The 25,535-nt window shown below is 46.6% G+C and overlaps 1 protein-coding gene across 1 annotated transcript in view; it reads right to left on the bottom strand.

Annotated features, from left to right (window-relative positions):
- CYSTM1 (cysteine rich transmembrane module containing 1) overlaps positions 1–25,535 on the bottom strand; it is a 56,128-nt gene that overhangs the window by 26,252 nt on the left and 4,341 nt on the right. Inside the window, exon 3 of the mRNA XM_090064061.1 lies at positions 4,728–5,005. Within this exon, the coding sequence (XP_089920187.1) occupies positions 4,728–5,005 (278 nt within the window). The remainder of the gene's footprint in view (positions 1–4,727; positions 5,006–25,535) is intronic.

The following is a 25,535-nucleotide window of genomic DNA, read 5'->3' as shown; positions in this document are numbered from 1 at the left end:
AATCCACTTTGTGTAGCATACCAGGGCGCATTGCAGTATACAGTAAAACAGAATTAGTAATATCCATGCATTGTAGCCTGCCAGTCAATCTATATTATAGCAAAATCTCTATTTAAGGCTTGTCTACAGAAAGTTAGATTAGACTATGAATTCAGAGCAGAATAATTTTTCCTACTTAACTACCTGTGTGGAAGCTCTCCTTCTGAAATAACATTTTCCTCCCCCTTGGCTTGAACAGTAAATGAGCAACTACATTACTGGCCGTTTACCATAGCAAGAAACTGTAAACCTCACTAATGAAGGAAAACAAAAATTCATCCATCAAGCCACACAGGAACTGTGCTACTTAGAAATACTGAGATAAAACTGGGTCAGGTTCCAGCTTGCATTGCTGAAATGCTTCTTTCCTCTCCCCCTCCCCAGCCCCCCACCAAAAAAAACAAACCAACCAGGAACGACTAAGCAGAGCTACAAAGGAATCCCCACAACAACCCGTTCAGAGACAGGTCGTTGGTATGTCCTGGCATGAGCATTGGATTTTGTTTTGATATCTGGGACCTGTAGCACATGCATTTATACTGCATTTAGCTGGCTTTAGCATCTAGAACTTAATTTTCAGAAACTCTATGAGCTTGCATATAGCTCAGTAGCTATACAAAATGATTTATTTGGGGCTGGTCCTGTTTTGAGCAGGGGGTTAGACTAGATGACCCCCTGAGGTCCCTTCCAACACTAATTTTCTATGATTCTATGAATAGGTCTGAAATTAGTCAAATTACAACTGAACCCAAACTGGGCTAAATGCTGTCCAGATGTGCAGAATGCTAATTCTAACAGGATTCAGATATACAAACTATCTTTTGGTTTAATTGAGGCTCCTGGTTTCATTTGGATCATCAAGCATTAATTCCTACTGACCTGCCATGTTTTCCATTGTTTGCTGCAGAGAAGTTCTCTCACAAGGGAGCCTCTTACCCTGACCTATCATTGCAGAAACATAACATTTCACCCCTTTGCCAGGCTGTGGTCCTAAGGCTGGGAAACCTGGGAGCCAAAACATTTGTTTTCAGTCCGATCTTCCCTCTAGTCAATGGGTTAGAGCAAGTAACTTGGTAACATGGTACCTGCCACAGCAGAAGACTGGACCTGACCCAGGAGATCCCCTTAAGTCCTGTATCAGAGGGTTGAACATCTTCAACCCTGCTCATTTCACCTGTAATTTAAAACAACAAACACACCCGTTTCCTGGAGCTACAGCTGAACCTCCAAAAGATGTTACCAGTTGGTGCCAAGCTCCAACCAACCAAGACAAGTTTCAATTAGCCGTAGTTTAAGGAGCTCCAGCCTGCATTCTTACAGCACTACCACTGGATTGGCCTCTACCTACTTAAAAGCCAGCTCTGCTTTTTCCAGAAGATGGGCTTCTCAAGCACTTCATTGCACACACAGGTAGGTGATTTCAGGGAGGGCTCTCTTGAAAGCATACCAACTCCAACATTGGGAAAGTCCAGCTTGATACAGGGGCAGTGGGAACATAGAAGAAAGGCTCAGTGGGATATTACTAAGCCAAAAGAGAATCCCTTTCTTTCCCTCCTCACCCCACATACCCTCTCGTCATCTTCCTTATGCCAGCACATGAAAGGGAAGAGAAGGGCAGTGGATAAGGTCCCACCCTTCTTGTCAGCTCTTCTGTCTCTTTGGGCATGCCAGCAGATGTCACAACCAAACAAAACACAGCATAGCAAGACTCCCAATACAAAAAGGAGTGAATGGCTTTACTGAAAGTGAGTTTGGAACCAGATAAAATTGATGAATCTAAACACAAAATGCCAGTAAGAGCTAGCACTGATTAAAGCTCTTTCTGAACAAAGCCATCCAGAGTCATACAAGCTAGAAAGCCCCGTGACAACTCAGAAGCTGAATCTTATATGCCAAGCAGATAACGGTGCTACACATTCAACCCACTCTAGAGACACAGTTCTACACCAAGTTGCTGACTTGAGCAGCCGGCTAGTATTTAGTTGCCTTGTTTGAAATTCCACTTTAGGGCCCCCAATATAGTAGCCCATAGCCCTCAAGGAATTAGAAGGTTTGTAGGATTTTATTCCCAAGAAAAAAAGGAATGTTTGGATTTAGGTTCTGGCAGGGACTGGCTGATCCTTTAACTTAGTGGTTTTGCTTATATTAGCCTGTCCTTCACGTAGGAACACTACAAGTTTTCTCTTCCGAAAAAACATACATTCTCAAATGGGGAAAGGGTGAAGGAGTGGATGGGAGGCATTTTCAGACCCCCAAGGAGGAGAGAAGGGCAAGGTGAACCTGTTTTCTTCCAGAACAGACATAAACATCTACTTGTTTTCCTAGAAGTATAAAGTTAAATGCCACCATGATTATGTAGGTATTTTGCTAAAGTCACATACATGACACTCTTGCTCATGGTTTTCTCTTTCCCTTTCCTTCATTCAGTTATACCTTCTACTTCTGCCTTAAATTTCCAGGTGTCCGTCACCTCTTCCTTCTTCCCCACACCATTTCTACAGACACTTTGCTTCCCTGCTGTACTGTGTTCTCATTTCCCTGCCTCAACCCCTTTCTCCTAACTCCCCTGGTCTCGTACACTCTCCATACACTGTTCCTCCATCAAAGCAAACCCTACTGCACTCTCCTGCCTTCACTTCTGGAGCCAGGTAAACCCATCTTCAGCTCCTGGCCTGGACTCCAAAGGTCTGACCCAAAACCCATTAAAATAAAATTAAAAGATACCCACTGATTTCCAGTAGCTTTGGATCAGCCTTCTCTATCACCTTACTGCAACCAAAGCAACTTATAAACATATGGCACCTATACACATGCTCCAGGGTGGGGGCATTCTAATTAAAACACCAACAGTGTCTCATGTATTCAGCATCCCACATTAGAAAATGGTGGTGGGGCACTTTAACTAAAGTTTGATAACATGTAAAAGTGCTCATGGGTACAAGATTCCTCATCTGAGGGTTATTCTGATAGTCTCCAGCTCTGTTCCATGCTACAATTAAATAAAAGAAGCTCTCAGGACAGCCATTCAGCCCACCCCTTCTCAAATGAAGAGCAGGAGGTGGCTGGACACCATTTTGCCCAACTCCACTAAAGAACATCTAAAAGCAGGGGTGTCAATGATATGACCCACGGGCCAGTTCCAGCCAAGGCAGCCCTATCATCTGGCTTCTGGTGCTGGCCCTGGATTTAAATTGACCTGCACGTGCTGACCCAGCCTCATGGCCAGGGCCCAGGACACACTCACGTTGCAGGTTCCAGAGTAGCTGGAATGGGTGCTACACGTGGACCTTTCTCCCACCCCCAGGCAGTCTGGGACCCACACAGTACGCAGGCTGGAGACCCCTGCCACACCCAGCTCTAGCTAGGGGGTGCTGCATGCAGCATGGATTCTGGAACAGAGGCTGCATGCAGTGTAGTTCAGCCAGGGAAGCTGCTGTGTACTGCACACACTGCTTGCTCCAGCCAATCCAGGACCCATGGTGCACACGGCACCCGCTCCAGCCAAACTGTGCTATGTGTTGCTCTTGTTCCAGCTGCTTTGGCATCTGTGCCACACAGTGCTCACTCCAGTCAAGCCAGGACCCATGCTACACATGGCACCCACAGCACCACATGCAGTGCAGGTCTTGGAGTAGGTGGAACTCGAGTGGCATGCAGTGGATCCACCACGCAGGGGGGACAGAAGGAGGAAGGGGTGGGAAAGGCTTTGTGGGTTAATATCACTGATCTAAAGAAAGACCCTCCAACAGCAAGAAGTTGCTGCATTTCTAAATGCAACTCTTAACTTCAGGTCGCATAGGCAGCTTGCAGATGTTAAAAAACAAATCCATGCTTTACCAGAAGAAGCAGTGCATTAGTTCGACCTGGCTCCGCAGTGTCTGTATAGACTGGATGCTTCAGCAGGGTTTTTTTGCACTTTTATCTAAAAGCTGATTCAATCAGCTTTTAGATAAAAAAGTGCCAGAAAAGCCCCACTAAAGCACCTGATCTACACAGATGTTGGCAAACCAGGTCTCAACTAATGCAATGCCTCTTCTGGGCATGTGTTTGGTGCAAGAGTACACCAAATTTAAAATAAAGTGGGGTTTCTTTGGTTTTAGTTTTACATTTTTTTTTGGATTGTTAGTTTTTTTTAAACATCTGTAAGCAGCCTCTGTGTATTTTTGCAGAACCCAATCTTGGTAGCTGCCTGAGGGGGCAGGGCGAGGAGGAAATCAGAGACCTACAGAGCGCTCTGGATGTGCATACAATACAGTAGAACAAAGACACCTGCTTTTTTCTAGGTTTAGATATAGAACTCCCATTCATTCCTATAAAACTGTGCATCTTAAATCACTAAAGTGGTATCAAGTCTCTCAGCCTAGGGCTGGACAGTTACTAATTGCAGAAAAACAGGGCAGAATGAAGGCAAAAAACAGTTGTGAAAGATGGATGGAGAATAAGCAATTAACAGAGATTACAATGACAAAATGAAGCAGTACCTGAAAAAATATCACAGGAGTCAAAACAAGAAAGAAACAACATCTTCCACTCAGTCACCTCAACAGGATGCTTCTTGAAGCCCAGAAAGTAGCAATCCTATCACTTCAGGCTGAAGTCTTTCAGGTCAAAGCAGACAAGGCACAACAGACAAAAAGCACACCAGCACAATGCCATTAGGGTAACATCTCACATGCTGCTTAGCATACCTGTGTTTTTAGGTCCATCAGCATAGACTGGTCCAGGAGGTGGTGGTGCATTCTGCCATCCATACTGTGGATACCCTTGATAACCTGGTTGACCTGGTGGATATGGTCCGGTAGGCCCTGGTGGATACGGTCCAGTAGGCCCTGGTGGATAGCCTGGGTATTGATTGGGGCCTGGAGGTCCACCTGGCTGTTGTGTATATGGTGGGTATGGAGCATTCGGGCCTGGGCCAGAATAAGGTGGAGGATTTTCGTAATTCATGTGGGATGCAAAATCTTTCCTAAGGGGAGAGAGGGTAGGGGGAAAGGAAAAAGAAAGATATGATTTTGCTTTAGCCTGCTGAGTTTCTTATAAGCAGGGCACATAAATCCTAATTCAAATAACGATAAAGCTTTGCTTTTCCTCTGCTCCCTTACAGAGACTGTGTAATTACTTAAAGGCATTAAATATACAGACCTGACAAGGATCCTGTCAGGCAGATACAAATCTTGAGCCTGAACCTGGCTCATGAGACTCATGCTGTCTTTTAATTTTCCATGCCTCTGGTTCCCATGTTATTGGGTAGGGTTAATTCATAAGCACTACTATGCTTTAGCTACAAAGTCAGCCTGTATAGTAATTGCAAAGAAGATTCCTGAAACTTCCACAAAGTTAAAGAGATTTGGTATGATCACTTAAAAGCAATTATTTTGCCTTTCTTCAAGAGCTTGAAAAGAAAAAAAGCTAAAGTAGTTCACATCATCTGTAAATTATTTGCAACAAGTATGGGACAGTGAATGGATTTAATGGAGTGAGGGGAGAGAGAGAATCTGATCTTAGTTGCAGTACAGCCAAGTCTGGGACAGCACACACCAAAATGTTCCTTTCACTCCTAAGCTGCTGTAAATACCTATATTCAAATCAGAACTAGAGAGGAATGCAGCATGCGAGTAATTTGTTAAGTTCAGATTTGGTCAGGAAACGGCACTCACTTCAAAAGTGACAAAGCTGGAGCATTAACAGCCACAAACAATCCCAGATTTCAGGTATCACTCCAAAGCATGACTAAGGAGACTGAAAGTTCATAAACTGTGCCTAATTATTGCTCACAGCATTACCATCTTGGAACCAAAGCTTTGTAATTTTAATAAGCCTACAAATAACATGACAAACTTTTTTTCCAAATGGGGCTATCACTAGTGAAAGGTTTACAGCAGTATTTTTATTTAAAATGCATTGCTGTAATGAGTGTGGAATAAGGAACAAATTCATCCATCATCTTTCAATGCAATATGTACAAGGACAATAGGAGAAGGGATATAAAGTTTAAAAGATTTTTGAAAATTTTGTTAATCAGAAATGTTATTAAATTTCACAATAATGTAGGTTAAAAAGACATTCCTATTTTCTACAGTGATTCTACTGTCTCTCTACAGATCAGGAGAGTTCTGCTTCCTTTCTCAGTCTGTGTTATCTACCCCTTCACAAACTCTGCTGGTTCATACTAATACTCTAGAATTGGATGATTCATGGCAACTGCAAATTTCTGGTGCTGGCACCAACAAGGCAGCAGAGGTGTGACTGGACTATTAATTGATCATAAATCTGCAGGATTCTCCTCCAAGAACCCCAGACAGGGAAAGGGTGGAGGGAAAAAACAGCCAAACTGGGGTGACCATTTTTCTGCACTAAAATTTGCAACTTTACTGAGGTTTAGGTAGAAGAAACTGTTAGATTAAGTCTGACTTCCTGTATGTCACAGCCCAATACTTCTTACTGGACTAAGTTTGAGATGTGAAGAGACTCACCCAAGGTTACACTTCAGGTAAGTGGCAGAACCAGGAAAATAACTGATCTGAGTCTGACTCTGAGTCCTAACTGCTGGACTATAGCCCATCATGAATAACCCATACCAATCAAAACTAAACATCCTTTCTAGCCATCTGTAAAATATAGAACAAACAGCATATGACATTTTTTCCTCTAGAGCTGTGGCCAAAGGAAACATTCCTGTTTTACAGACAGGTAAATAATTCACCTTTTTGTGCCTTCATTTTTCTAGGGTCACACAGCAGATTAACAACAAAGATTACAGATCACATTTAAAAAGGCAGATAATATTCAGCAGAAGCAACTAAACATCAGCTAGCGTGATCAGACAAACCAGTCAATGGAGCTAGTTTCTGCTTTAAACAGCATTCAGGAGGAAAGGCTGCAAATGTTTTCTTTTTGAATCAGGTTTTAGGCCAGTTTAGCTGCTGCAAGCTCTGACTTAATAAGCCATAAACAAGCCATGTTGTTCACATCAACTGTATTTCATCAGAACCTAAGCATCATTCCCCAAGGCTTGATCTCTAGGTCCTCTGCTTATTTACAGGTTGCTCTTGCCTGGGTAGAAGTCAACATCATGCTGATTTCTATCAGCATGCATGAAGAAATTAAGGAATACAAAACAGAGCCACAATTTTCGCAGAGGCCATAAAAGCCAGGATGATTACAGAGTTATCCCAGCAATATACCCCCTGAAGGTAATGGGCTGAATCTCCCACATTACTGGAAAGTCTTTAAATCGCAGTGGACTGACAGGATTGGGGAAATCCGAGGCTGAATTTTTGTAGTTCATTCTGCCACTTGAGATCCTATTCCAAGACTCTCTTTGCCACAGAGGCCAGAGACAGTCAGACTCATCAACTGCCTCTATTGAAATAATTATGTTGTTGTTTTCTTTATCCATCCACACACAGCGATTTTCTATTGCCAGGTGCAGTGAACTGAGCTTAAGCTGTCCAGCTAATAAGGCAAATACAAACAGGGGTCCCTCCACCCCACCCCCCACTTTTTTTTAAAAACCTGTCATTAGGGTAGACAGACTTCAAAAAATACCTGCCCCAAATGAACCAAAATATGGCCAACAGCAAACAGCAACTTGATTTATCAACAGTACTACTTTGCTATGATTTATCTTCTGTCAAAGTAACAGCTATGGAAAATCCAAGGAAGAGGCCCACAAGTTAGTAACTTAGACGGCTGCGCAAAATGGCACCACTCCATTTCAACTTGCGTTTCAATGGAACAATGTTTCATTTAGAATTTTGTTTGGATTGGAAACCGCTGTTCCGTTTCGTCAAAACAGTGACACGGTTTCGTGTTTCGCTCATAGGCTATAACGGGGAAGCTCAAAACAGCCTCTCTCATCTGGCAGGCAGATCGGGGCCCACCACCCTGGGAGGGCTGCGGGGACTGTGCAATAGGGTTCAGTTCCCTTCTCCAGCCCAGTCGAGCTGGAGAAGGGAACTGAGCCCTGTCACTCAGTTCCCCTCCCCAGCACTACGATCCATTAGGCTGGGGAGGGGAAGTCGGGTCAGCTGGGCTGAGTTGCCTTTCCCAGCCCAATGGATCGCAGCGCTGGGGAGGAGAACTCAGCCAGGCTGCTTCAAAACTCAAAGTGTTTCAACTGCCCTAGTTTTGTTTTGAGGCTGTTTCAAAGCTCTTTGTTTCATTTCAATTTCGCTGTTTTGAGCTTGAGATGAGTCGAAACAGCGTTGAAATGAAACAGCCGGCGAAATTTCGCACAGCCCTACTAACTTAGCTCCTGATCTGGCAGGTGCAGATCAGCCCACCTCTGCCCAGGAAGAATCCAATGTTAATAGGATGTGTACACAATTACATATGCACACAGGGAGCTTCAGTTATGTTTTAGAGCTCTCAGGAGGCCTAGCAGTAAACTAGTGCCCCCCTAGGCTAGGCTGCTGCACAGACATAGAATAGACATAGTCCCTGCTCCCAAAAAAGCTTATAACTCAAGTGAAAAGACAAGAGATGGATAAACTGAGACAGGAGCACAAAGAAGGAAGTGGCAGGACAGGGAGCAGTCATATGAATTCAGCCGTATTTGATCTATTTTTTCCAGCTAGAACAGCAAAGGAGAGTTTAAAGGGGATAATGAGTAGCTTTGACCATGTTTATAATGGGGCAGCATGGGAGAAAACACAAAGGTGTTGTCTGAAAAATATAACACATGATGGATAACACATGATGGATGCCAGCTTCATGGATTGAGCAGAGGCAGGATTTCATAGATTTCATAGACATTAGGGCTGGAAGGGACCTTGGGAGATCATCGAGTCCAGCCCCCTGCCCAAAGGGCAGGAAGTCAGCTGGGGTCATAGGATCCCAGCAAGATAAGCATCCAATTTACTCTTGAAGGTGTTCAATGTAGGTGCTTGAACCACCTCCGCTGGCAGACTGTTCCAGACCTTGGGGGCTTGGACAGTAAAAAAATTCTTCCTTATGTCCAGCCTGAAACGGTCTTGCAGGAGTTTGTGACCGTTCGACCTCGTCATCCCTTGGGGCGCTCTGGTGAACAGACGTTCCCCCAGATCCTGGTGGTCACCCCTGATAAACTTATAGGTGGCCATCAGATCACCCCTGAGCCTGCGCTTTTCCAGGCTAAAGAGTCCCATGGCTCTCAGCCTGTCATCGTAAGATCTGTTTTCCTGACCTCTGATCACGCGTGTGGCTCTCCTCTGGACTCTCTCAAGCTTCTCCACATCCTTTTTGAATTGTGGAGCCCAAAACTGGACGCAGTACTCCAGCTGCGGCCTCACCAAGGCCGAGTACAAGGGGAGAATGACGTCCCGGGATTTGCTCGAGAAGCATCTATGGATGCACGCCAGCATTTTGGTCGCTTTACTAGCCGCAGCATCGCATTGCAGGCTCATGTTCATCTTGTGGTCATCTTGTGGAGATGCAGCAGCATAAGGATGCAGCAGCATAAGGGCAAGCAGGGCACGAGCCGCAGGCACTAAGGGTTGGGGCCACCAGAATGGACCAGAGAATTCCTCACTCTACTGTCCCCAGTCCACCTGCATTTCCCAACTCCAGGCCCAACAGTAAGCAGCAGTAGCACAGGAACGCAAGACAGTCTGATAAATGTAGTTCTGTAAAGCAGCCTTATTTTTTGCCACTGAAAACAGGAGGTCTGTGTGTCCCACTTCCCTTACAAGTCCCTCTCTGACTCATTTTATGCCCTTTTCCTCACGTCTGACAGAATGTTGTACTTGTGTGTGTTTGCAAAATTTGTCTAAGTGTGCACACACACACACAAGTCCTATTTGCAGACCTGTATAAGTATTTACAGAACTGGGGATGTCATCAACTATGCAGGTACTCTTTAATAAACGGATCCTGCTCAAAACCTGCCTTCCTGTGAGCCCCTAAATCAACAGGGATGTCAAGCCCTGATTTCCCATGGTAGGGACAATATACTGTCAATACATCCTAACTAGTAATTTCAGTCCATCTACAGCCTGGACTAACAAGATTATACATTTAGAGTAGCTACATGCTCTTACTTCATATGAATCATGCCATCTGTGTTTCCTGATTTGATTTTTTTTTTTTTTTGTAATTCACTAAACCAAAAGAAAACCAAGGGTTTTTCTTCTGCCCTTGTTTTTCATTCTACTCCTAAAACGTTTTTCTTAACTCAGGGGTATTAAACTCATCCAGCCCTGATGCTTGGCATGGGGCTGGTCCACAGGCTGGATCAGCACCACAGACCAGATGTTGCATGCAGAACAGTCCCAGAGTAGCTATGCTGTGACACGAGCTGGAGGGTGTGTACAAGACTAGCCAGCACACCCCACAGGATGTCTGCAGATAAATTCAGAGACCCACAGGCAGCACCAGGGGCTAGATGATAGGGCTCTGTGGGTTGGATATAGCTGGCAGGCCATTACTAACACCTCTGCCTTAAATCAATAAAGCACTAATAGTCCTGGCTTAACAGTTCTTAAAAAACAAACATACTTTCTTATTAGAATTTAAAGGGATACATTTTAGGTCCCAAATATAGACTGGTGAAAAGAAATTGTAAAAATTTTCATAGAATCATAGAATCAATGAGTGGGAAGGGACCTAGACAGATCATCCAGTCCAACCCCCTGCCATGGGCAGGAAGGAGCACTGGGGGTGGCAGGGGTCATAAGACCCCAGCCAGATGCCTATCCAGTCTCCTCTTGAAGATTTCCAGGGAAGGTGAGAGCACCACCTCTCTGGGAAGCCTATTCCAGGCTCTGGCCACCCTTACCGTGAAGTAGTTCTTCCTAATATCTAACCTAAACCTATCCTCAGCTTGTGGCCATTGTTCCTGGTGACTCCAAGGGGGGCCCTGGTGAACAGACTTTCCCCGAGTCCCTGCTGCTGGCCCCTGATAAGGTTATAGGCAGCCACAAGATCCCCCCTCAGTCTCCTCTTGCGGAGACTGAAGAGATTCAGGCCCCTCAGCCTCTTCGCACAGGGCTGGCCACAGAGGCCCCCAACCATACGAGTTGCCTCCTCTGGACCCCCTCCGGGTTCTCCATGTCCCTCTTGAAGTGCAGCGCCCAAAACTGGACACAGTACTCCAGCTGCGGCCTGACCAGTGCTGCATAGAGGGGGAGCAAGACCTCTCTGGACCTGTTAGTGATGTCCCTGTTGATGCATGACAGGGTGCGGGTGGCTCTGCCTATTGCTTCGTTGCATTGGCGACTCATATTCATCCTGGAGTCAATCCTGACTCCAAGATCCCTCTCTGCCTCTGTGCTGCTGAGAGGGTCAGCCCCTAACCTATAACCATAATGCTGGTTCCCTCTCCCCAGGTGCAGCACCCTGCACTTGTCCTTGTTGAACCACATCCTGTTCAGATCTGCCCACTTCTCTAACCTATCCAGGTCTGCCTGGATGCGGTCCCTGCCTGCCGGTGTATTCGCTTTACCCCACAGCTTGGTTTCATCAGTGAACTTGAACAGGGTGCACTCCACACCCTCGTCCAGGTCGTTAATGAAGATGTTGAACAGCACCAGCCCAAGGACCGAGCCCTGGGGGACTCTGCTGCCCACACCCTCCCAGGTTGACATTGACTCATCCACCACCACCCTCTGCGTGCGCCCCTGGAGCCAGTTTGCCACCCATGTGACTGTGCATTCGTCGATGCCGCAGTCCCTCAGCTTGCCCACTAGAATTGGGTGGGACACTGTGTCAAAGGCCTTCTGGAAGTCCAAGATGACATCAACTTCCTCCTTCACATCTAAGCTCTTTGTTACCTGGTCATAGAAAGAGTCCTCCTTCACATCTAAGCTCTTTGTTACCTGGTCATAGAAAGAGACCAGGTTAGTCAGTTTCATAGTTTCTAGGGTTGGAAGGGACCTGAGCAGATCATCTAGTCCGACCCCCTGCCATGGCAGGAAAGAATACTGGGGTCAAATGACCCAGGCAAGATGTTCATCTAACCTCCTCTTAAACACCCCCAGGGTAGGAGCCAGCACCACTTCTCTTGGAAGCTTGTTCCAGACCCTAGCCACCCTGACTGTGAAGTAGCGCCTCCTGATATCTAACCTAAACCTACCTTCTACCAGTTTGTGACTGTTATTCCTGGTCAGGCAGGATCGGCCTTGCACAAACCCATACTGGTTACCCCTCAACATCACTTCTCCTGCAGGGCTCTCACAAATGTGGCCCTTGATAATTTTTTCAAAGACCTTCCCCAGGATAGAAGTGAAGCTGACTGGCCTGTAATTGCCAGGCTCTTCCTTCCACCCCTTCTTGAAAATAGGGACCACATTGGCCCTTTTCCAGTCCTTAGGTACTTGGCCCGAGCACCAGGAATCCTCGAACAGCCATGCCAATGGCTCCGCAATGACACCAGCCAATTCTCTCAGCACCCATGGATGAAGGTCATCCGGGCCCACCGACTTGGACACATCTAAGCCCTCTAGGTAATCCTCAACTACATCTGAACTAACAGTCGGAGGACTCGCATCCTTCCTGGGCCTCTCTATGCTATCACCCGAGAGCACCCATTGTCAGCAGACAGGAACATGGAGGCAAAGAACTTGTTGAAGAGTTCTGCCTTCTCTCGCTTATCCGTCACCAACTGCCCTGCCCTGTCCCGTGGGGGTCCAATGTTACCCCAAGATTTCTTTTTTGCTACCTATATACTTGAAGAAGGACTTTGTTATCCTTAATCCCAGAAGCTAATCTAAGCTCTAGTGTTGCTTTAGCCTTCCTCACCAAATTCCTACAAGCTCGGGTCACAGGTGTACTCCTCCTTTGTCCCTGCCCCCTGCTTCTACCGCCAGTATGCTTTTTTCTTTGCTTTCAGGCCAGCCTGGATATCCATGCTCAGCCATGAAGGTTTCTTGGACCCTTTCCCCACCTTCCTGCACAGAGGAATTGCGTCCTGCTGCGCCCCAAGGATAGCCTCCTTGAGGAAGGACCACCTTTCCTGGACCCCCCATACTAGCTACCCCCTGGGCTCCGAGTGCCTCCCTGACTACTGCCCTGAGCACGTCAAAGTTGACTTCCTTAAAGTCAAGCATTTGTGCTGTGCTAGTTACCCTCCCCACCTTTCTCTGAATAGCAAACTGGATCATTTCATGATCACTGTCCCCTAGCCTCCTTTGTACTAGGACTTCACCCACCAGGTCATCCCCAGAGGCTAACACCAGATCCAGTATGGCGCTTCCCCTAGTGGGGACGAGTACCTCCTGCACGAGGTGTAGGTCCTGTACGCACGTCAGGAACCTTCGTGAGTGGCTAGACCTTGCCGACTGCTCCTCCCAGTTGATGTCAGGGTAGTTCATATCACCCATGACCACAACATCCTTTGCACGCACGGCCTCCCCCAGCTGCCTTGAAAATTCCAGATCCAGCTCTTCCTCCTGATGTGGTGGCCTGTAGTAAACCCCTACCACCAGATCCCTCTCCCCCCGCTCTCCTTGAAGTTTATGACCCACAGGGTCTCAGCTAAGCCTTCCTCTGGTCCCATTTGGAAGGTAGAACTGGTATACTGTTCCCTAACAGAGTGCTACCCCCCCACCATCTTTCTCCTTCCTATCTCTTCTAAACAACCTATAGCCCTCTATGTCTACTGCCCAGTCAAAAGTTTCATCCCACCATGTCTCCACTAGGCCAACCAGGTCGATTTTACTACTTGCAAGCAGGAGAACAAGCTCCTCCTGCTTGTTCCCCATGCTTCTTGCATTAGTGAAGAGACACCTTAATCCCCCCAAGAGTGCCCTGGACACCCCCCCACTTCCTGAGACACAACTGTTCCCTTGGTATATACCTGAGCTCTTACCTGGGCAGGTCCTACACCTGGTTGAGTTTTCTCTTGGAAAATCTACTTACAAAGAAAAAAAACTTTTTATAGTTTAAAATCTTATGCAGTGTTAATGCATAAGAAAAAAGGAAAAGCAAGCATTGGAACCAACTGATTATTGGTCTACTTTCTTCATCTGCAGTAAAGGAAGTATATCATTCACACAGAACAAACTGGAAGAAGTAAATTAAATTTTAAGATTTCCTATTTTAAATAGTTTAGGAAGTCTTGTAATACAATTAAGGAAACTTGGTTAAGTAAATGTGATTTTTTCCATCCACATCCTTAATATGTATGGCCAAGTGATCAAAGAGTCTATTGTTATATAATGCTCTTCTTTCTCCGTGAAAGAAGTCACTTTCCACATGCTGTACATAGTTAATTGATTTTTGGACATTTCACAAAGATGGTCCTATATGAACCTTATGGCCACAAGTCCCGCCATCCCTACATGGAGAAGGAGATGAAACAAACAATAACCAACCAAAAACCCACACAGGATTCAGACAAGAAAGGATAAGAAAGGATAAGAAGAAACCTCCTCTTGACCCATCTTCTCTGAATACAGAAGCCAGTACCAAACTCCCCATGGTACCCAAACTTCTCTCCAGCCAAAAAAAGCCTTCTACAAAAAATAAAAGTTCATCTAGATTGTTGTGTTTTCAAATTTGGAGTCTGCTGCAAGTAGCAGAATAGTTGCTCATGAACTTGATGGAAGTCTCTGTGGGTGCATCTACATGTCCACTTTACTGCAAAGTAAACTAAATTAGCTCCACAGTAAAGTGTCACAATCTACACATGTGCTGGCTTTAGGGCACAGTAAATTAATTAACTCTGCCATAAGACAGTACCATCAGCAGAGTAATTAACTGCACTGAAATGCACAGGTAGATGCTGACCAGGGAAGCAAGTTGTGCCTTGTCAACCCAGTCAGCTGGGGGCCTGCTCCATTCCAGCTCAAATTGCTACTGTCCTGTGCATACTCATATGCACTGCAACCTGGAGCAATTTCCTCCAGCTCAAACTGCTTTAGAGTTTATTGCATCACATTAATTGTAAGTGTAGATGTACCCTGTAAAAGCATTCTTACACCATCTCCCATGAGAGATGATACATTCAGACATTTAACTCAGTGGAACACAACATATTTAATGTTGTTTCCCCACCCCTAGCCTTCTCTGCAGTCTTGCTTCACTAAACAAGCACTGGACCCTTCCTTGGACACCAGCTACTTTTACTGGTAGAAAAGCTTGAAACATTCTTTAAAAACCTCCTAAGCTGACCAAAGCTAAGAAATCTATACAACTGCTTCTTCGGGGTTAGGAAAACTGCACTGCAGTACAGAGTTCAGACACTCTGATCAACAGGTATGTTCTTTCATTCCAACATCCTGTCAAACCAGCTTTCAAGCCAAACTGGGGAACAGTGTTTAAAGGCATTCTGATCATACAGCAATGTGGCCCACTACAAGTACCTAGACTGATCTAGCCAATTCAATTCAACACTGGCTAGGACTCTATTTGTAAACAGTTTGATCCTAGATGCACTGGAAATGGCTTATTCAGCAGTGTCTCCTCGTAGGTTAAGCTCCACAGAAGACAAGATCAGGCACCTTATACTTTCTATAGTAACTCCCATGTATGCTTTCTACTGCCAGTTTGCCAACAGCATTAACAGTGCTACTGAAAGCAGTGGGACACAGATTCCAAACTCCTGCATGCCAGGATTGTACCAGAAATAATTGTACAATTGTACTAGGATTGTATACCTGCAGTTTTGGCTTGAGAAGATAAACTTGGCAAAATGGTCATATGATGGAAAACAAGCAAAGTGAAGAGCAAGCAAGGAAGAAGGAAAAGCAAGAGAGTAAGGAAGAAGTTATAAGGAAGTGAGGAAACAGATTCTCACATCTTGCCATCTTAAAAGGATTTGCAAAGAACACACAGTGAAAACAGCCTGCACAACCTGCCAGAGATGCCTGCCGAGCAGTACTGCATTTTTCACAATGCAGCCTCCCCCAGGAATGCACTTACAAAGCTGGCCTTTCACAAGCTTCTCTTTGAAATCAGCACATTTCTGGCCTTTAAGACACTAGGAATCAGTACAAGTTTGCCTTCACACGTAAGCAGCAAGACTAGACTGTTCCTGTTATCTCAGCCATGGAAAAAGCATTAGAGAATATGAGCATGAAAGCGCTATATACATTTTTTTTTTTAATGTGGAGGATGCTCACAACTGCTAACCTGGCTGTCTAAAGATGACAAGCAAAAGAATATCAGGAAGGACTGGCAAGTCAAAGCAAACACTCCTGTTCAGTGGGAAAGTGTCAGATTTAAGTTGACAAGGGGGAGTTCATTTGTGAAACAACAAAAGCTTGATTTGCTAAGAGGATGGAAATAAGAAACATGAAGAGTCAGTCCTATGGGAGTGGGAGATAATGGGTTTAAATGTACCCATGTATCAGTACACAACACTAACTTAGGTATACCCAGACTTTTCTTCAGCACAGAACTGTGTTAGTAGATGGCTGGGAGACTGATGTCCAGAGATCCTGGTTTTCTCTGCCAGTGCCTCTCACTCCCAACCCGCAGTCCTCCACCACCTCAGTTGGTGCTCCTCACTCCAAACGCAGTCCCCTGGCCCTGCCGGTGCCCCTCACTCCTGACCTGCAGCCCCCTCCCCAGCCCTGTCAGCAGGGGCCCCATGCTGCGCCCCCCCCCGGAGTGGACACACAGGATGGTGGTCTGTGGGGACACAGGAGGGACAGGCTCCAACATGAGGAGCAAGCAGCACAATTCATGAGGAACCACAGGCAGCAGCTGGGGCACCACACACTGCCGCGTGCCATTGGCTGGGGCTGGGGCATGGTGAAAAGGATCAGTGGCACACGCTACAGCAACAGCTTTAAGCAGAGCACAGCTCTAGCCGGGGCCATGCTGCGGGCAGCAGGAAGAGGGTACAGGGCTCCAGGTGCTCTCCGCTCTGCCTGGGCTGAAGTGCAGCAGCTATGGCTCCTGCAGGCAGCTGTGGAGCTAAATGGGCCTCTGATGCAGGCTGGAAGGAGGAAGAGGGGATGCCTGTGGCACCTGCCCTGGGCTGGAGCTCCCATGCCAAGCCAGGCACCCTGGCCTAGTGGCACTGGCCTCAGCCACCACACCCCAAACAAGGGCATGCAATCAGAATGTAACATATTACTACATATTGATCCAACTGGCCTGTGTGCAGATAAAGAAATAGCTGTAACTGGGGCACCCCTAATGTAACTTCCCCTTTCCAGCTCCAGGAAGTAATTTTCCAGTATAGAGCTTTTAACAGCAAATATACTCAGCACCAACAAATCCCAGCTGCTGGCAACATGCCTGGAATTTAAATTATGTTTTGGATAGATACAATCCCAGTATCTGTAAGAAAGAAAGAAACAGTCTCTGCTTCTATATTTTCCATAACTGACAGGTACTTTCCATGCTCTGCACTGAGAGTTCTATAGCTATACACAGCAGTAAAGTCTGCCAGAGCTGCATTACAGACAAATATTTACTTTATTTGTACTCATAGTGAATCCTTCCTTTCAGGGTTGCCCAATTCCTGCTCCATGTCCTTACTAACTTAGTGCAAGAGAATGACAGAGTACTTCATCTAACCCTTTCTGGAGCAAGCAAAAAGCACCTCTAGTTTGCTGATCACTACTCTGCTAGCTTTAATTTTCAAGAACTCCATCTGTCAGACTTTTTTCTACTTCTTAATAAGTGTCAACATTTTTTTTGTCAAAAAACTTTCCACAAAGAACAACCTAATTTAAGTGTAAAGAATTCTTGGTCAACTCTTAGTAGGATTATCGTATTAGATATGAGTATGAGGTAATGTGTTACTTACACACTTGAGTTTTGTTTGGAGTTTGTCTTTGGACATGATCAAAGATTGATCATGCCAGTCAGCAAGCAGGCCATCACACCTCAACTCCAATCAGGACTGAAAACTTTCTGCCATACTTGACCTGGCTCAGATCAGCTGTCCGTCCCTAACAACATGCAAATACCACATAAAAGCATCAGCCAATCTGGATGATCTAATCACATATAGACCTTCCTCTCCACCAGCCTGTTTTAGCAGCTCTTCTTCCTTACCACTAGACCATTTGACTCAGAGAGCAATATTCTTAACTCGGTTTTATTTCACTTCAGTTTAAGCAAACACAGACAAAGTACTGCAGTCTCCAACTTTGCAAAGAACTTCCCCTGGGTTGAAAGGGGGTAGTGGGAAATCCCCTCCCCTATTCTCCCTAACATCTTGCCTGAGGTCCACTACTTGACGAATCATAGACACAGGTCTATTTGCATGAGCTTCCCATGGCCTTAGTGTATGACTCTGCTGGTGTAAAAACCTACAAGCCCGAGTGATCATCTTCCAAGGAATCCTGACCCAAAGTCTGCCTTGTTGTTGGATTACTGACATAGTACCTTTAGAAGACTACGCAGTAGGGTTGTATAAGGTAGCCCATGATATCCAGGAACTGACAGATTCCCTTGACTTAGTCCAGGCAGTTGGAGAGTTCTGCACAGTTGGCCATATTCAAGATCTCATGTTAGCAAGGTTGCCCCTGGCCTGAATTACTTAATAGAATTGTTTTTGTACCACTGCAAGAGCTAGGCCATAGGGGATGGGGAAGCAGGGAAGAGGCTAGGAGTGGAGGTGCAGCCACTCCTGCAGTGCTAGTCACTGCTTCTGCACCCCCCTTTTGCAAAAACCTGGATCTGCTTCTGGCTGTAAGGCCAAAATATCAACTTTGCACTCTAAAGCTAAGAAACACCCCCTGAACTCCGATGGCACATACTTTCTCAGGGTACCCTTTACTCCACTTGCAATTCATCCAGATAATGACAGAACTTCCTCTGCAAATAAGATTATGACATCTCAAGGCTGGTCTTGAGCATTTTCAATGATGATAGATCCAAAATCTCAGAGTTTTTGGCCAATTTTGGTTATGATGTTGAAATTCTTCTGCATACTTAAGGTCCCCTATGTATATTTTAATTGAAGATGACAAGGGGTATAGCTGCATTCTGTTATTAGTCAGCACTATCAATGCTTCCATTAGAGAAGAGAAGGTGCTGACCTTCCTTGAACACTAAGTGGGTCTGTGGTGAGTCAAACTCCCCATTTTTGGGGAAAAAGAGCTCAGAAGACAAAAACTACTGAAGTGCTAGACAAATTCTATTCTTCCTTCAGGATGTCAGACATGCAAGTGGTCCCCTACTAGACTGCTATTTTGGCCATGTTGAACTTCAACACCTTTAAGTTTAAGGAACTTTTGGGGAGGGGTGGGGTGGGGAGTGTGTGGAAAGGAGCTTCTTTGGTAATTAAAGGATGCTCCTAGTATGACCAGAATTGTCTGGAGGACTTACCTAGAAGAGAGAACAAGTTGATGATGGAGATTTGTCTCTTAACCAGTAGCGCGCTAGGATTCTCAGGAACTGATCCCTTTGCCTATGTCCTGTAACATATATAGACTAATCAAAAACCATTTCTGCCAAGACATGTGGGATATTATTTATATGCCCCACCCAAGGACTCTTGCCCCAAGGATCCTTCAAATTCAGTCTGGTTTGGAAGAATGACACTAAAAAATCCCCTTGCCATATAACCCTAGCTGTGAAATAGTTTGACTGTAGCATGGAGGTCAAGAGTTAAGAAGTGACTAGAGACAAGTTACATTTCACAAGATGTTTTAAAATTTCAGAAGCTGTTTCTAGGGGTGCACTGATGTATTGGTTGGCTATCGGATCAGCACTGATAAAAGGAGAAGTGATGTTATTGGCTAAACGGCTTTTTTTGGTCATTATAGCTGATAATTATAGCCACGTGCCTGGAACACTCTGGTAAGTGTAGTCTGGTCCTTGTGCCCCAGCACTGGTTGGCACCTGCAGCAGACTACAGGTCCTGGCAATGGGATGGGAAAGGGGTGCCAGGGAATGGTCACGGGGCACCATGCTCAGCAATAAACAGAGCGTTACTGGCTTCTGCTGCCATGGCAGTGCCTGGTGCACAGAGGCCTGAGCACCAGGGTTGCCATGGAAACACTGAGCTGAGCATGGATGGGGTAAAGTGCTGTGCGAGGGCCATTCTGCTCTACCAGGCACTAGGCACCTTTGCAAAAGTGGCTTCTCCCTGGCGGCTGCAGCTCCGCTGCTGTGCAGGGCTTGTCAGTGCTGAGGCAGCAGTGTGCTTTGGGGCCAAACATGCCTGGCACCACTGTCCATGCAAGAGTCCACACTGCCTACCTGGGACAGCAGCTCAGGCAGTGTGGAAAGTAAGGCTGCAGGCAGGAGCTGTGGGTGAGGGGAAGACTGGACCGCCTTCCCCAACAATGGCCAGAGCAGACAGGCGGTGTGCGTGGGTGGCTGTGTTTAGAAATGCAAAACAAAAAACGGTTTATGTCAGTAACCTAAAATGCCTTATTGGTATCAGCCAAGAAAATCTTTATCGGTGCACCCCTAGTTGTTTCTGTTCTGAAGAGATCCATTAGTTCCCCCTTGGAACTGTTTCTGAAGGAGGTAGGGTGAGAGTTTCTGGCTGTGCCCTGCCTAATTTGAAGCCACATTTTAAATCTGGGCCTACCTCATTCTAGGTCAGTGCCCAAACCTGGGCAGCTCGCTAGATAGTTCTTCCTTGTTTTGACTTGGGTCCACCCTGGACTCAAGAAACCTTCTTAGAATCGTAGAGAATAGGGCTGGAAGGACTCCAGCCCACTCAAAATCAGATACTTTGATCAGTCTGTCAATCATCACAGTATAGCTATTGATAGTGTCCTTCCCATAGATATCCCCTATTCGTGGAGCATGATATGACTGTTAAAGTCCATGCGTGTTTGGCAGTGAACCACTGGTGCTTGCCACTGTAAGGGAAGGAGCAGGCAGCCGCCAGGTGCCTGGTGAGGGCAGCCATTTTCAAACACAGGCCAGAGGCAGCAAGGCAACATCCGGCTGAGCTGCTCCTGGAAGACCCTGGAAGTAAGGGTGAGGCTATGGGGAAGGAGGAGGCCTCACTGGTCCTGGGCATGACTGAAAACTGCACCCTGCTGGGGAAGGAAGGCCTGGTGGGACTGCCCGTGGTGCAGCACCTCTACCCAAATACCAGGACCCCTTACTTCCCTGGTGAAAGGTGGGTTGGGGCACCTTAGTAACCCCATTAATTGTAATGACTTTACAACAGCAATTCAGTCCCAAATGTACTTAGGACTCCTTTGGTGAAATTCCCTTGTGAAGAGAGAATTACATCCATCTACCTCTGAATCATTAAAGAAAAAAACCGAAGAGCTTAGTCTTTGAAGACTCCACACTTGTTTAGTTTTCTTGGCTTCGAGACTGCATTTTATTCTGATGCTTGCAATTCGTTCCCCAGTTCATACCCTTATATCTTTGTTTATGCATAAAAGAGCAAGTGCTATATGTGCTTCCATAGAAAAAAGGCAAAGCATTAGGTATAATATCATCACTGAAGCTTTTTCCAACTATATCAATCCTAGTTTCATAGTTTCTAGGGTTGGAAGGGACCTGAGTAGATCATCTAGTCCGACCCCCTGCCATGGCAGGAAACAATACTGGGGTCAAACAACCCCAGCAAGATGTTCATCTAACCTTCTCTTAAAAACCCCCAGGGTAGGAGCCAGGACCACCTCTCTTGGAAGCTGGTTCCAGATCCTAGCCGCCCTGACCGTGAACTAGTGCTTCCTGATGTCTAGCCTAAATCTACCCTCTGTCAGCTTGTGGCCGTTATTCCTGGTCACTCCTGGTAGTGCTCGGGGAAACAGGGACTCCCCCAGTGCCTGCTGGTCCCCTCTGACTAGTTTATAACAGGCCACTAGATCCCCCCTCAGCCTTCTCTTGTGGAGGCTGAACAGGTTCAGGTCCCATAGCCTCTCCTCATAGGGCCTGCCCTGCTGCCCCCTGCTCATGCGAGTGGCCCTCCTCTGGACCCTCTCCATGCTGTCCACATCCCTCTTGAAGTGCGGCGCCCAGAACTGGACGCAGTACTCCAACTGCAGCCTGACCAGTGCCGCATAGAGGGGGAGGATCACCTCCTTGGACCTGCTTGAGATGCATCTGTGGATGCATGACAAGGTACGGTTGGCCTTCCTGACTGCCTCCCCACACTGCCGGCTCATGTTCATCTTGGAGTCAATGATGACTCCAAGATCCTTTTCTGCCTCCGTGCTGACAAGAGGGGAGTTCCCTAACCTGTAGGTATGGTGCTGGTTGTTCCTCCCCAGGTGCATCACCTTGTACTCGTCTGTGTTGAACCCCATCCTATTCACATCCACCCACCCTTGTAGCCTGTCTAGGTCTAGAAGGAAGCATCAGGCTTCAATCAGTGTGCCCACATCCCTTCACATCTTAGTGTCATCAGCAAATTTGAACAGGGTGCTTTTTAACCCCTCATCCAAATCGCTGATGAAGATGTTGAACAGTGCGGGCCCAAGGACCGAGCCCTGCAGAACCCCTCTGCCCACGTCCTTCCAGGTTGAGAAGGACCCAACCACTACCACCCTCTGGGTGCAGCCCTCCAGCCAGTTGGCGACCCAACTGACTGTGTGGGCATCGACACCACAGTCCCCCAGTTTCTTAATGAGAACGGGGTGAGAGACAGTGTCGAATGCCTTCCGGAAGTCCAGGAAGATTATGTCCACTGCTACCCCTGAATCTAATGATCTGGTAACCTGATCATAGAAGGCCACCAGGTTGGTCTGACAGGACCTGCCACTGATGAACCCGTGTTTGTTGCCCCCAAGCATGCAGTCCCCTGCTGGACCCTCATGGATGTGTGCCAGCATAATTTTCTCAAACAGCTTGCCTAGGATCAAGGTAAGACTGACTGGCCTATAGTTTCCTGAGTCTTCCTTCCTCCCCTTTTTGAAGATTGGAACCACGCTGGCCCTCTTCCAGTCCTTTGGGACCACACCAGAGCACCACGAGTGCTCATAGAGCCATGCCAGGGGTCCTGCAATGACCTCAGCCAATTCCTTAAGGACTCTAGGGTGGAGATCGTTCGGGCCGGCTGACTTAAACATGTCCAGCCCCTCCAGAAGTCCCCTAACTAGTTTCATGCTAACATTTGGCCCAGGTGTGCTTCCCCTGGGGCCTGAGGGGGGCCCAGCAGGGAGGTGGCTGTTCTGGTCCCTACTTAGGAAGACAGAGGCAAAGAAATCGTTAAACATGTTAGCTTTGTCATCTGGTGTGACGACCAAATTCCCCAACGCGTCCTGCAAGGGCCCCACATTACCCGGGACCTTCTTTTTGCCCCCTATGTATTTAAAAAAGGACTTCTTACTGTCCTTAATATGAGAAGCTAGTCCTAATTCCATCTTTGCCTTGGCCTTCCTAACTGCCCCCCTACAACCCCGAGCAACTGCAGAATAGTCATCCCTGGCGATGACCCCTTCCTTCCATTGGGTATATGTCTCCTTTTTTCCCGGATGCTTCTGGTGAGCCATGGAGGCTTGTGTGCTCTCCTGCAATTATACAGTATAAAAATTGGATGCTTATCTTGCTGGGATCCTACAACCCTAGCTGACTTCCTGCCCTTTGGGTAGGGGGCTGGACTCAATCTTCCGAGGTCCCTTCCAGCCCTAATTTCTATGAAATCTATGAAAAGACTTTCAGGTCTTGCCACTATGTGGTACAGCTGAGACAGCCATGAAGCTTGCACCAGATTCTTCAGCTGGGGTGAATGGCAATAGCTTCACTGAATTTCTGTGATAATAATACCAGTTGCAGATCTCCCCATAAATGTAGGAATCTGCAACAGCTCTACAATGGGCTGGGAAAGAAAAGTCCTTATACTCGCATGGAGCTCCCTGCAGGGGAGGGGCCCTTCACACAGATTTCATAGACATTAGGGCTGGAAGGGACCTTGGAAGATCATTGAGTCAAGCCCCCTGCCCCAGGGGCAGGAAGTCAGATGGGGTCATAGGATCCCAGCAAGATAAACATGCAAATTTCTCTTGAAGGTGTTCAATGTGAGTGCTTGAACCACCTCCAGCTGGCAGGCTATTCCAGACCTTGGGGGCTCAGACAGTAAAGAAATTCTTCCTTATGTCCAGCCTGAAATGGTCTTGCAGGAGGAGTTTATAACCGTTCAACCTTGTCATCCCTTGAGGCGCTCTGGTGAACACTCCTTATAAGCTTATAGGTGTCCATCAGATTGCCCCTGAGCCTGCACTTTTCCAGGCTGAAGAGCCCCATGGCTCTCAGCCTCTTCTGTTTTCCTGACCTCTGATCATGTGCGTGGCTCTTCTCTGGACTCTCTCAAGTTTCTCCGCATCATTTTTGAATTCTGGAGCCCAAAACTGGATGCCGTACTCCAGCTGCGACCTCACCAAGGCTGAGTACAACAGGAGAACGACGTCCTGGGATTTGCTTGAGAAGCATCTGTGAATGCAAGCCAGCGTTTTGGTCACTTTACTAGCCACAGCATCAAACTGATGGCTCACGTTCAACTTGTGGTCAGTCATGACCCCCAAGTCCCTTTCGTCCGTAGTGCTAGCCAGCATAGCACTGCTGAGCCTATAAGCATGCTGCAGATTTTCCCTCCCAAGGTGCAGAACCTTGCATTTTTTGCCGTTAAACACCATCAGGTTCTCATCTGCCCATTTCCTGAGCCTGTCAACGTCAGCCTGGATCACCCTTCTGTCCTCAGGCGTGGACGCTTTACCCCAGAGTCTGGTGTCATCAGTGAACTTGGCCAGCCCACTTCTGATACCAATGTCCACATCATTAAATGAAGATGTTGAATAGTGCAGACACAAGGACAGAGCCTTGAGGGACCCCACTGGTCACACAGCATCATGATGATTGACTTCCATCAACCACCACCCTCTGGGTCCTACCATGGAGCCAATTCCCCAGCCAGAGGATCGTGGTAAGGCTGAGGCTGCAGTTGGCCAGTTTTCCTAAGAGGGTGATCATGGGATATCAGATTGAAGACTTTTTTAAAGTCAAGATATATGACATCAATCTCCTCTGCCTTGTCCAGGTGTTAGGTCACCTGGTCGTAGAAGGAAATAAGATTGGTCAAGCAGGACCTACCCACAGCAAACCCATGCTGGCTATCCCTCAGGATATTGCCACTGGACAGTCTGTTAAGAATGGCCTTTTTGATAATCTTTTCTAAGACTTTCCCCGGGATAGAGGTCAGGCTGATGGGCCTATAGTTTGCTGGATCCACTTTCCTCCCTTTCTTGAAGATAGGCACCACATGTTCTTCCAGTCTTCAGGCACTTCACCAGAGAGCCAGGAGTTCTCAAAGATCTGTGCCAGGGACTGAGCTATAATGCTAGCCAGCTCCTTGAGTACTGTGAGGTGTAGATTGTCAGGGCCGGCTGACTGGAAGGTGTCCAGCCTCTCAAGGTGTTCCTTCACAAGGTCAGCACTGATAGAGGGCAAGGAAGGAGGACACAAACCTGTCCATTTCAAAACATGAAAGAATATCCTGCAGAACATATTCTATTTTACAAAAATACAACTAAGACACTGCACAGCTGCTCTCTTAGACACTTGGCCTACATTTGTCTGGGCCTACATGAAGTCTGGGCCTACATTTTAGTGCTTACTGTAAACACACTAACTGTTACAAAACATAGAAATCTCTCTCTCGTATCAGTAGAAACAGTCTGATTTTTTAACATTCACTTGTA

This window comes from Crocodylus siamensis, chromosome 10 (assembly GCF_052110815.1).
Source record: "Crocodylus siamensis isolate JL-2025a chromosome 10, ASM5211081v1, whole genome shotgun sequence".
NCBI lineage: Eukaryota > Metazoa > Chordata > Crocodylia > Crocodylidae > Crocodylus > Crocodylus siamensis.
This window is presented reverse-complemented; position numbering and strand designations above follow the sequence as displayed.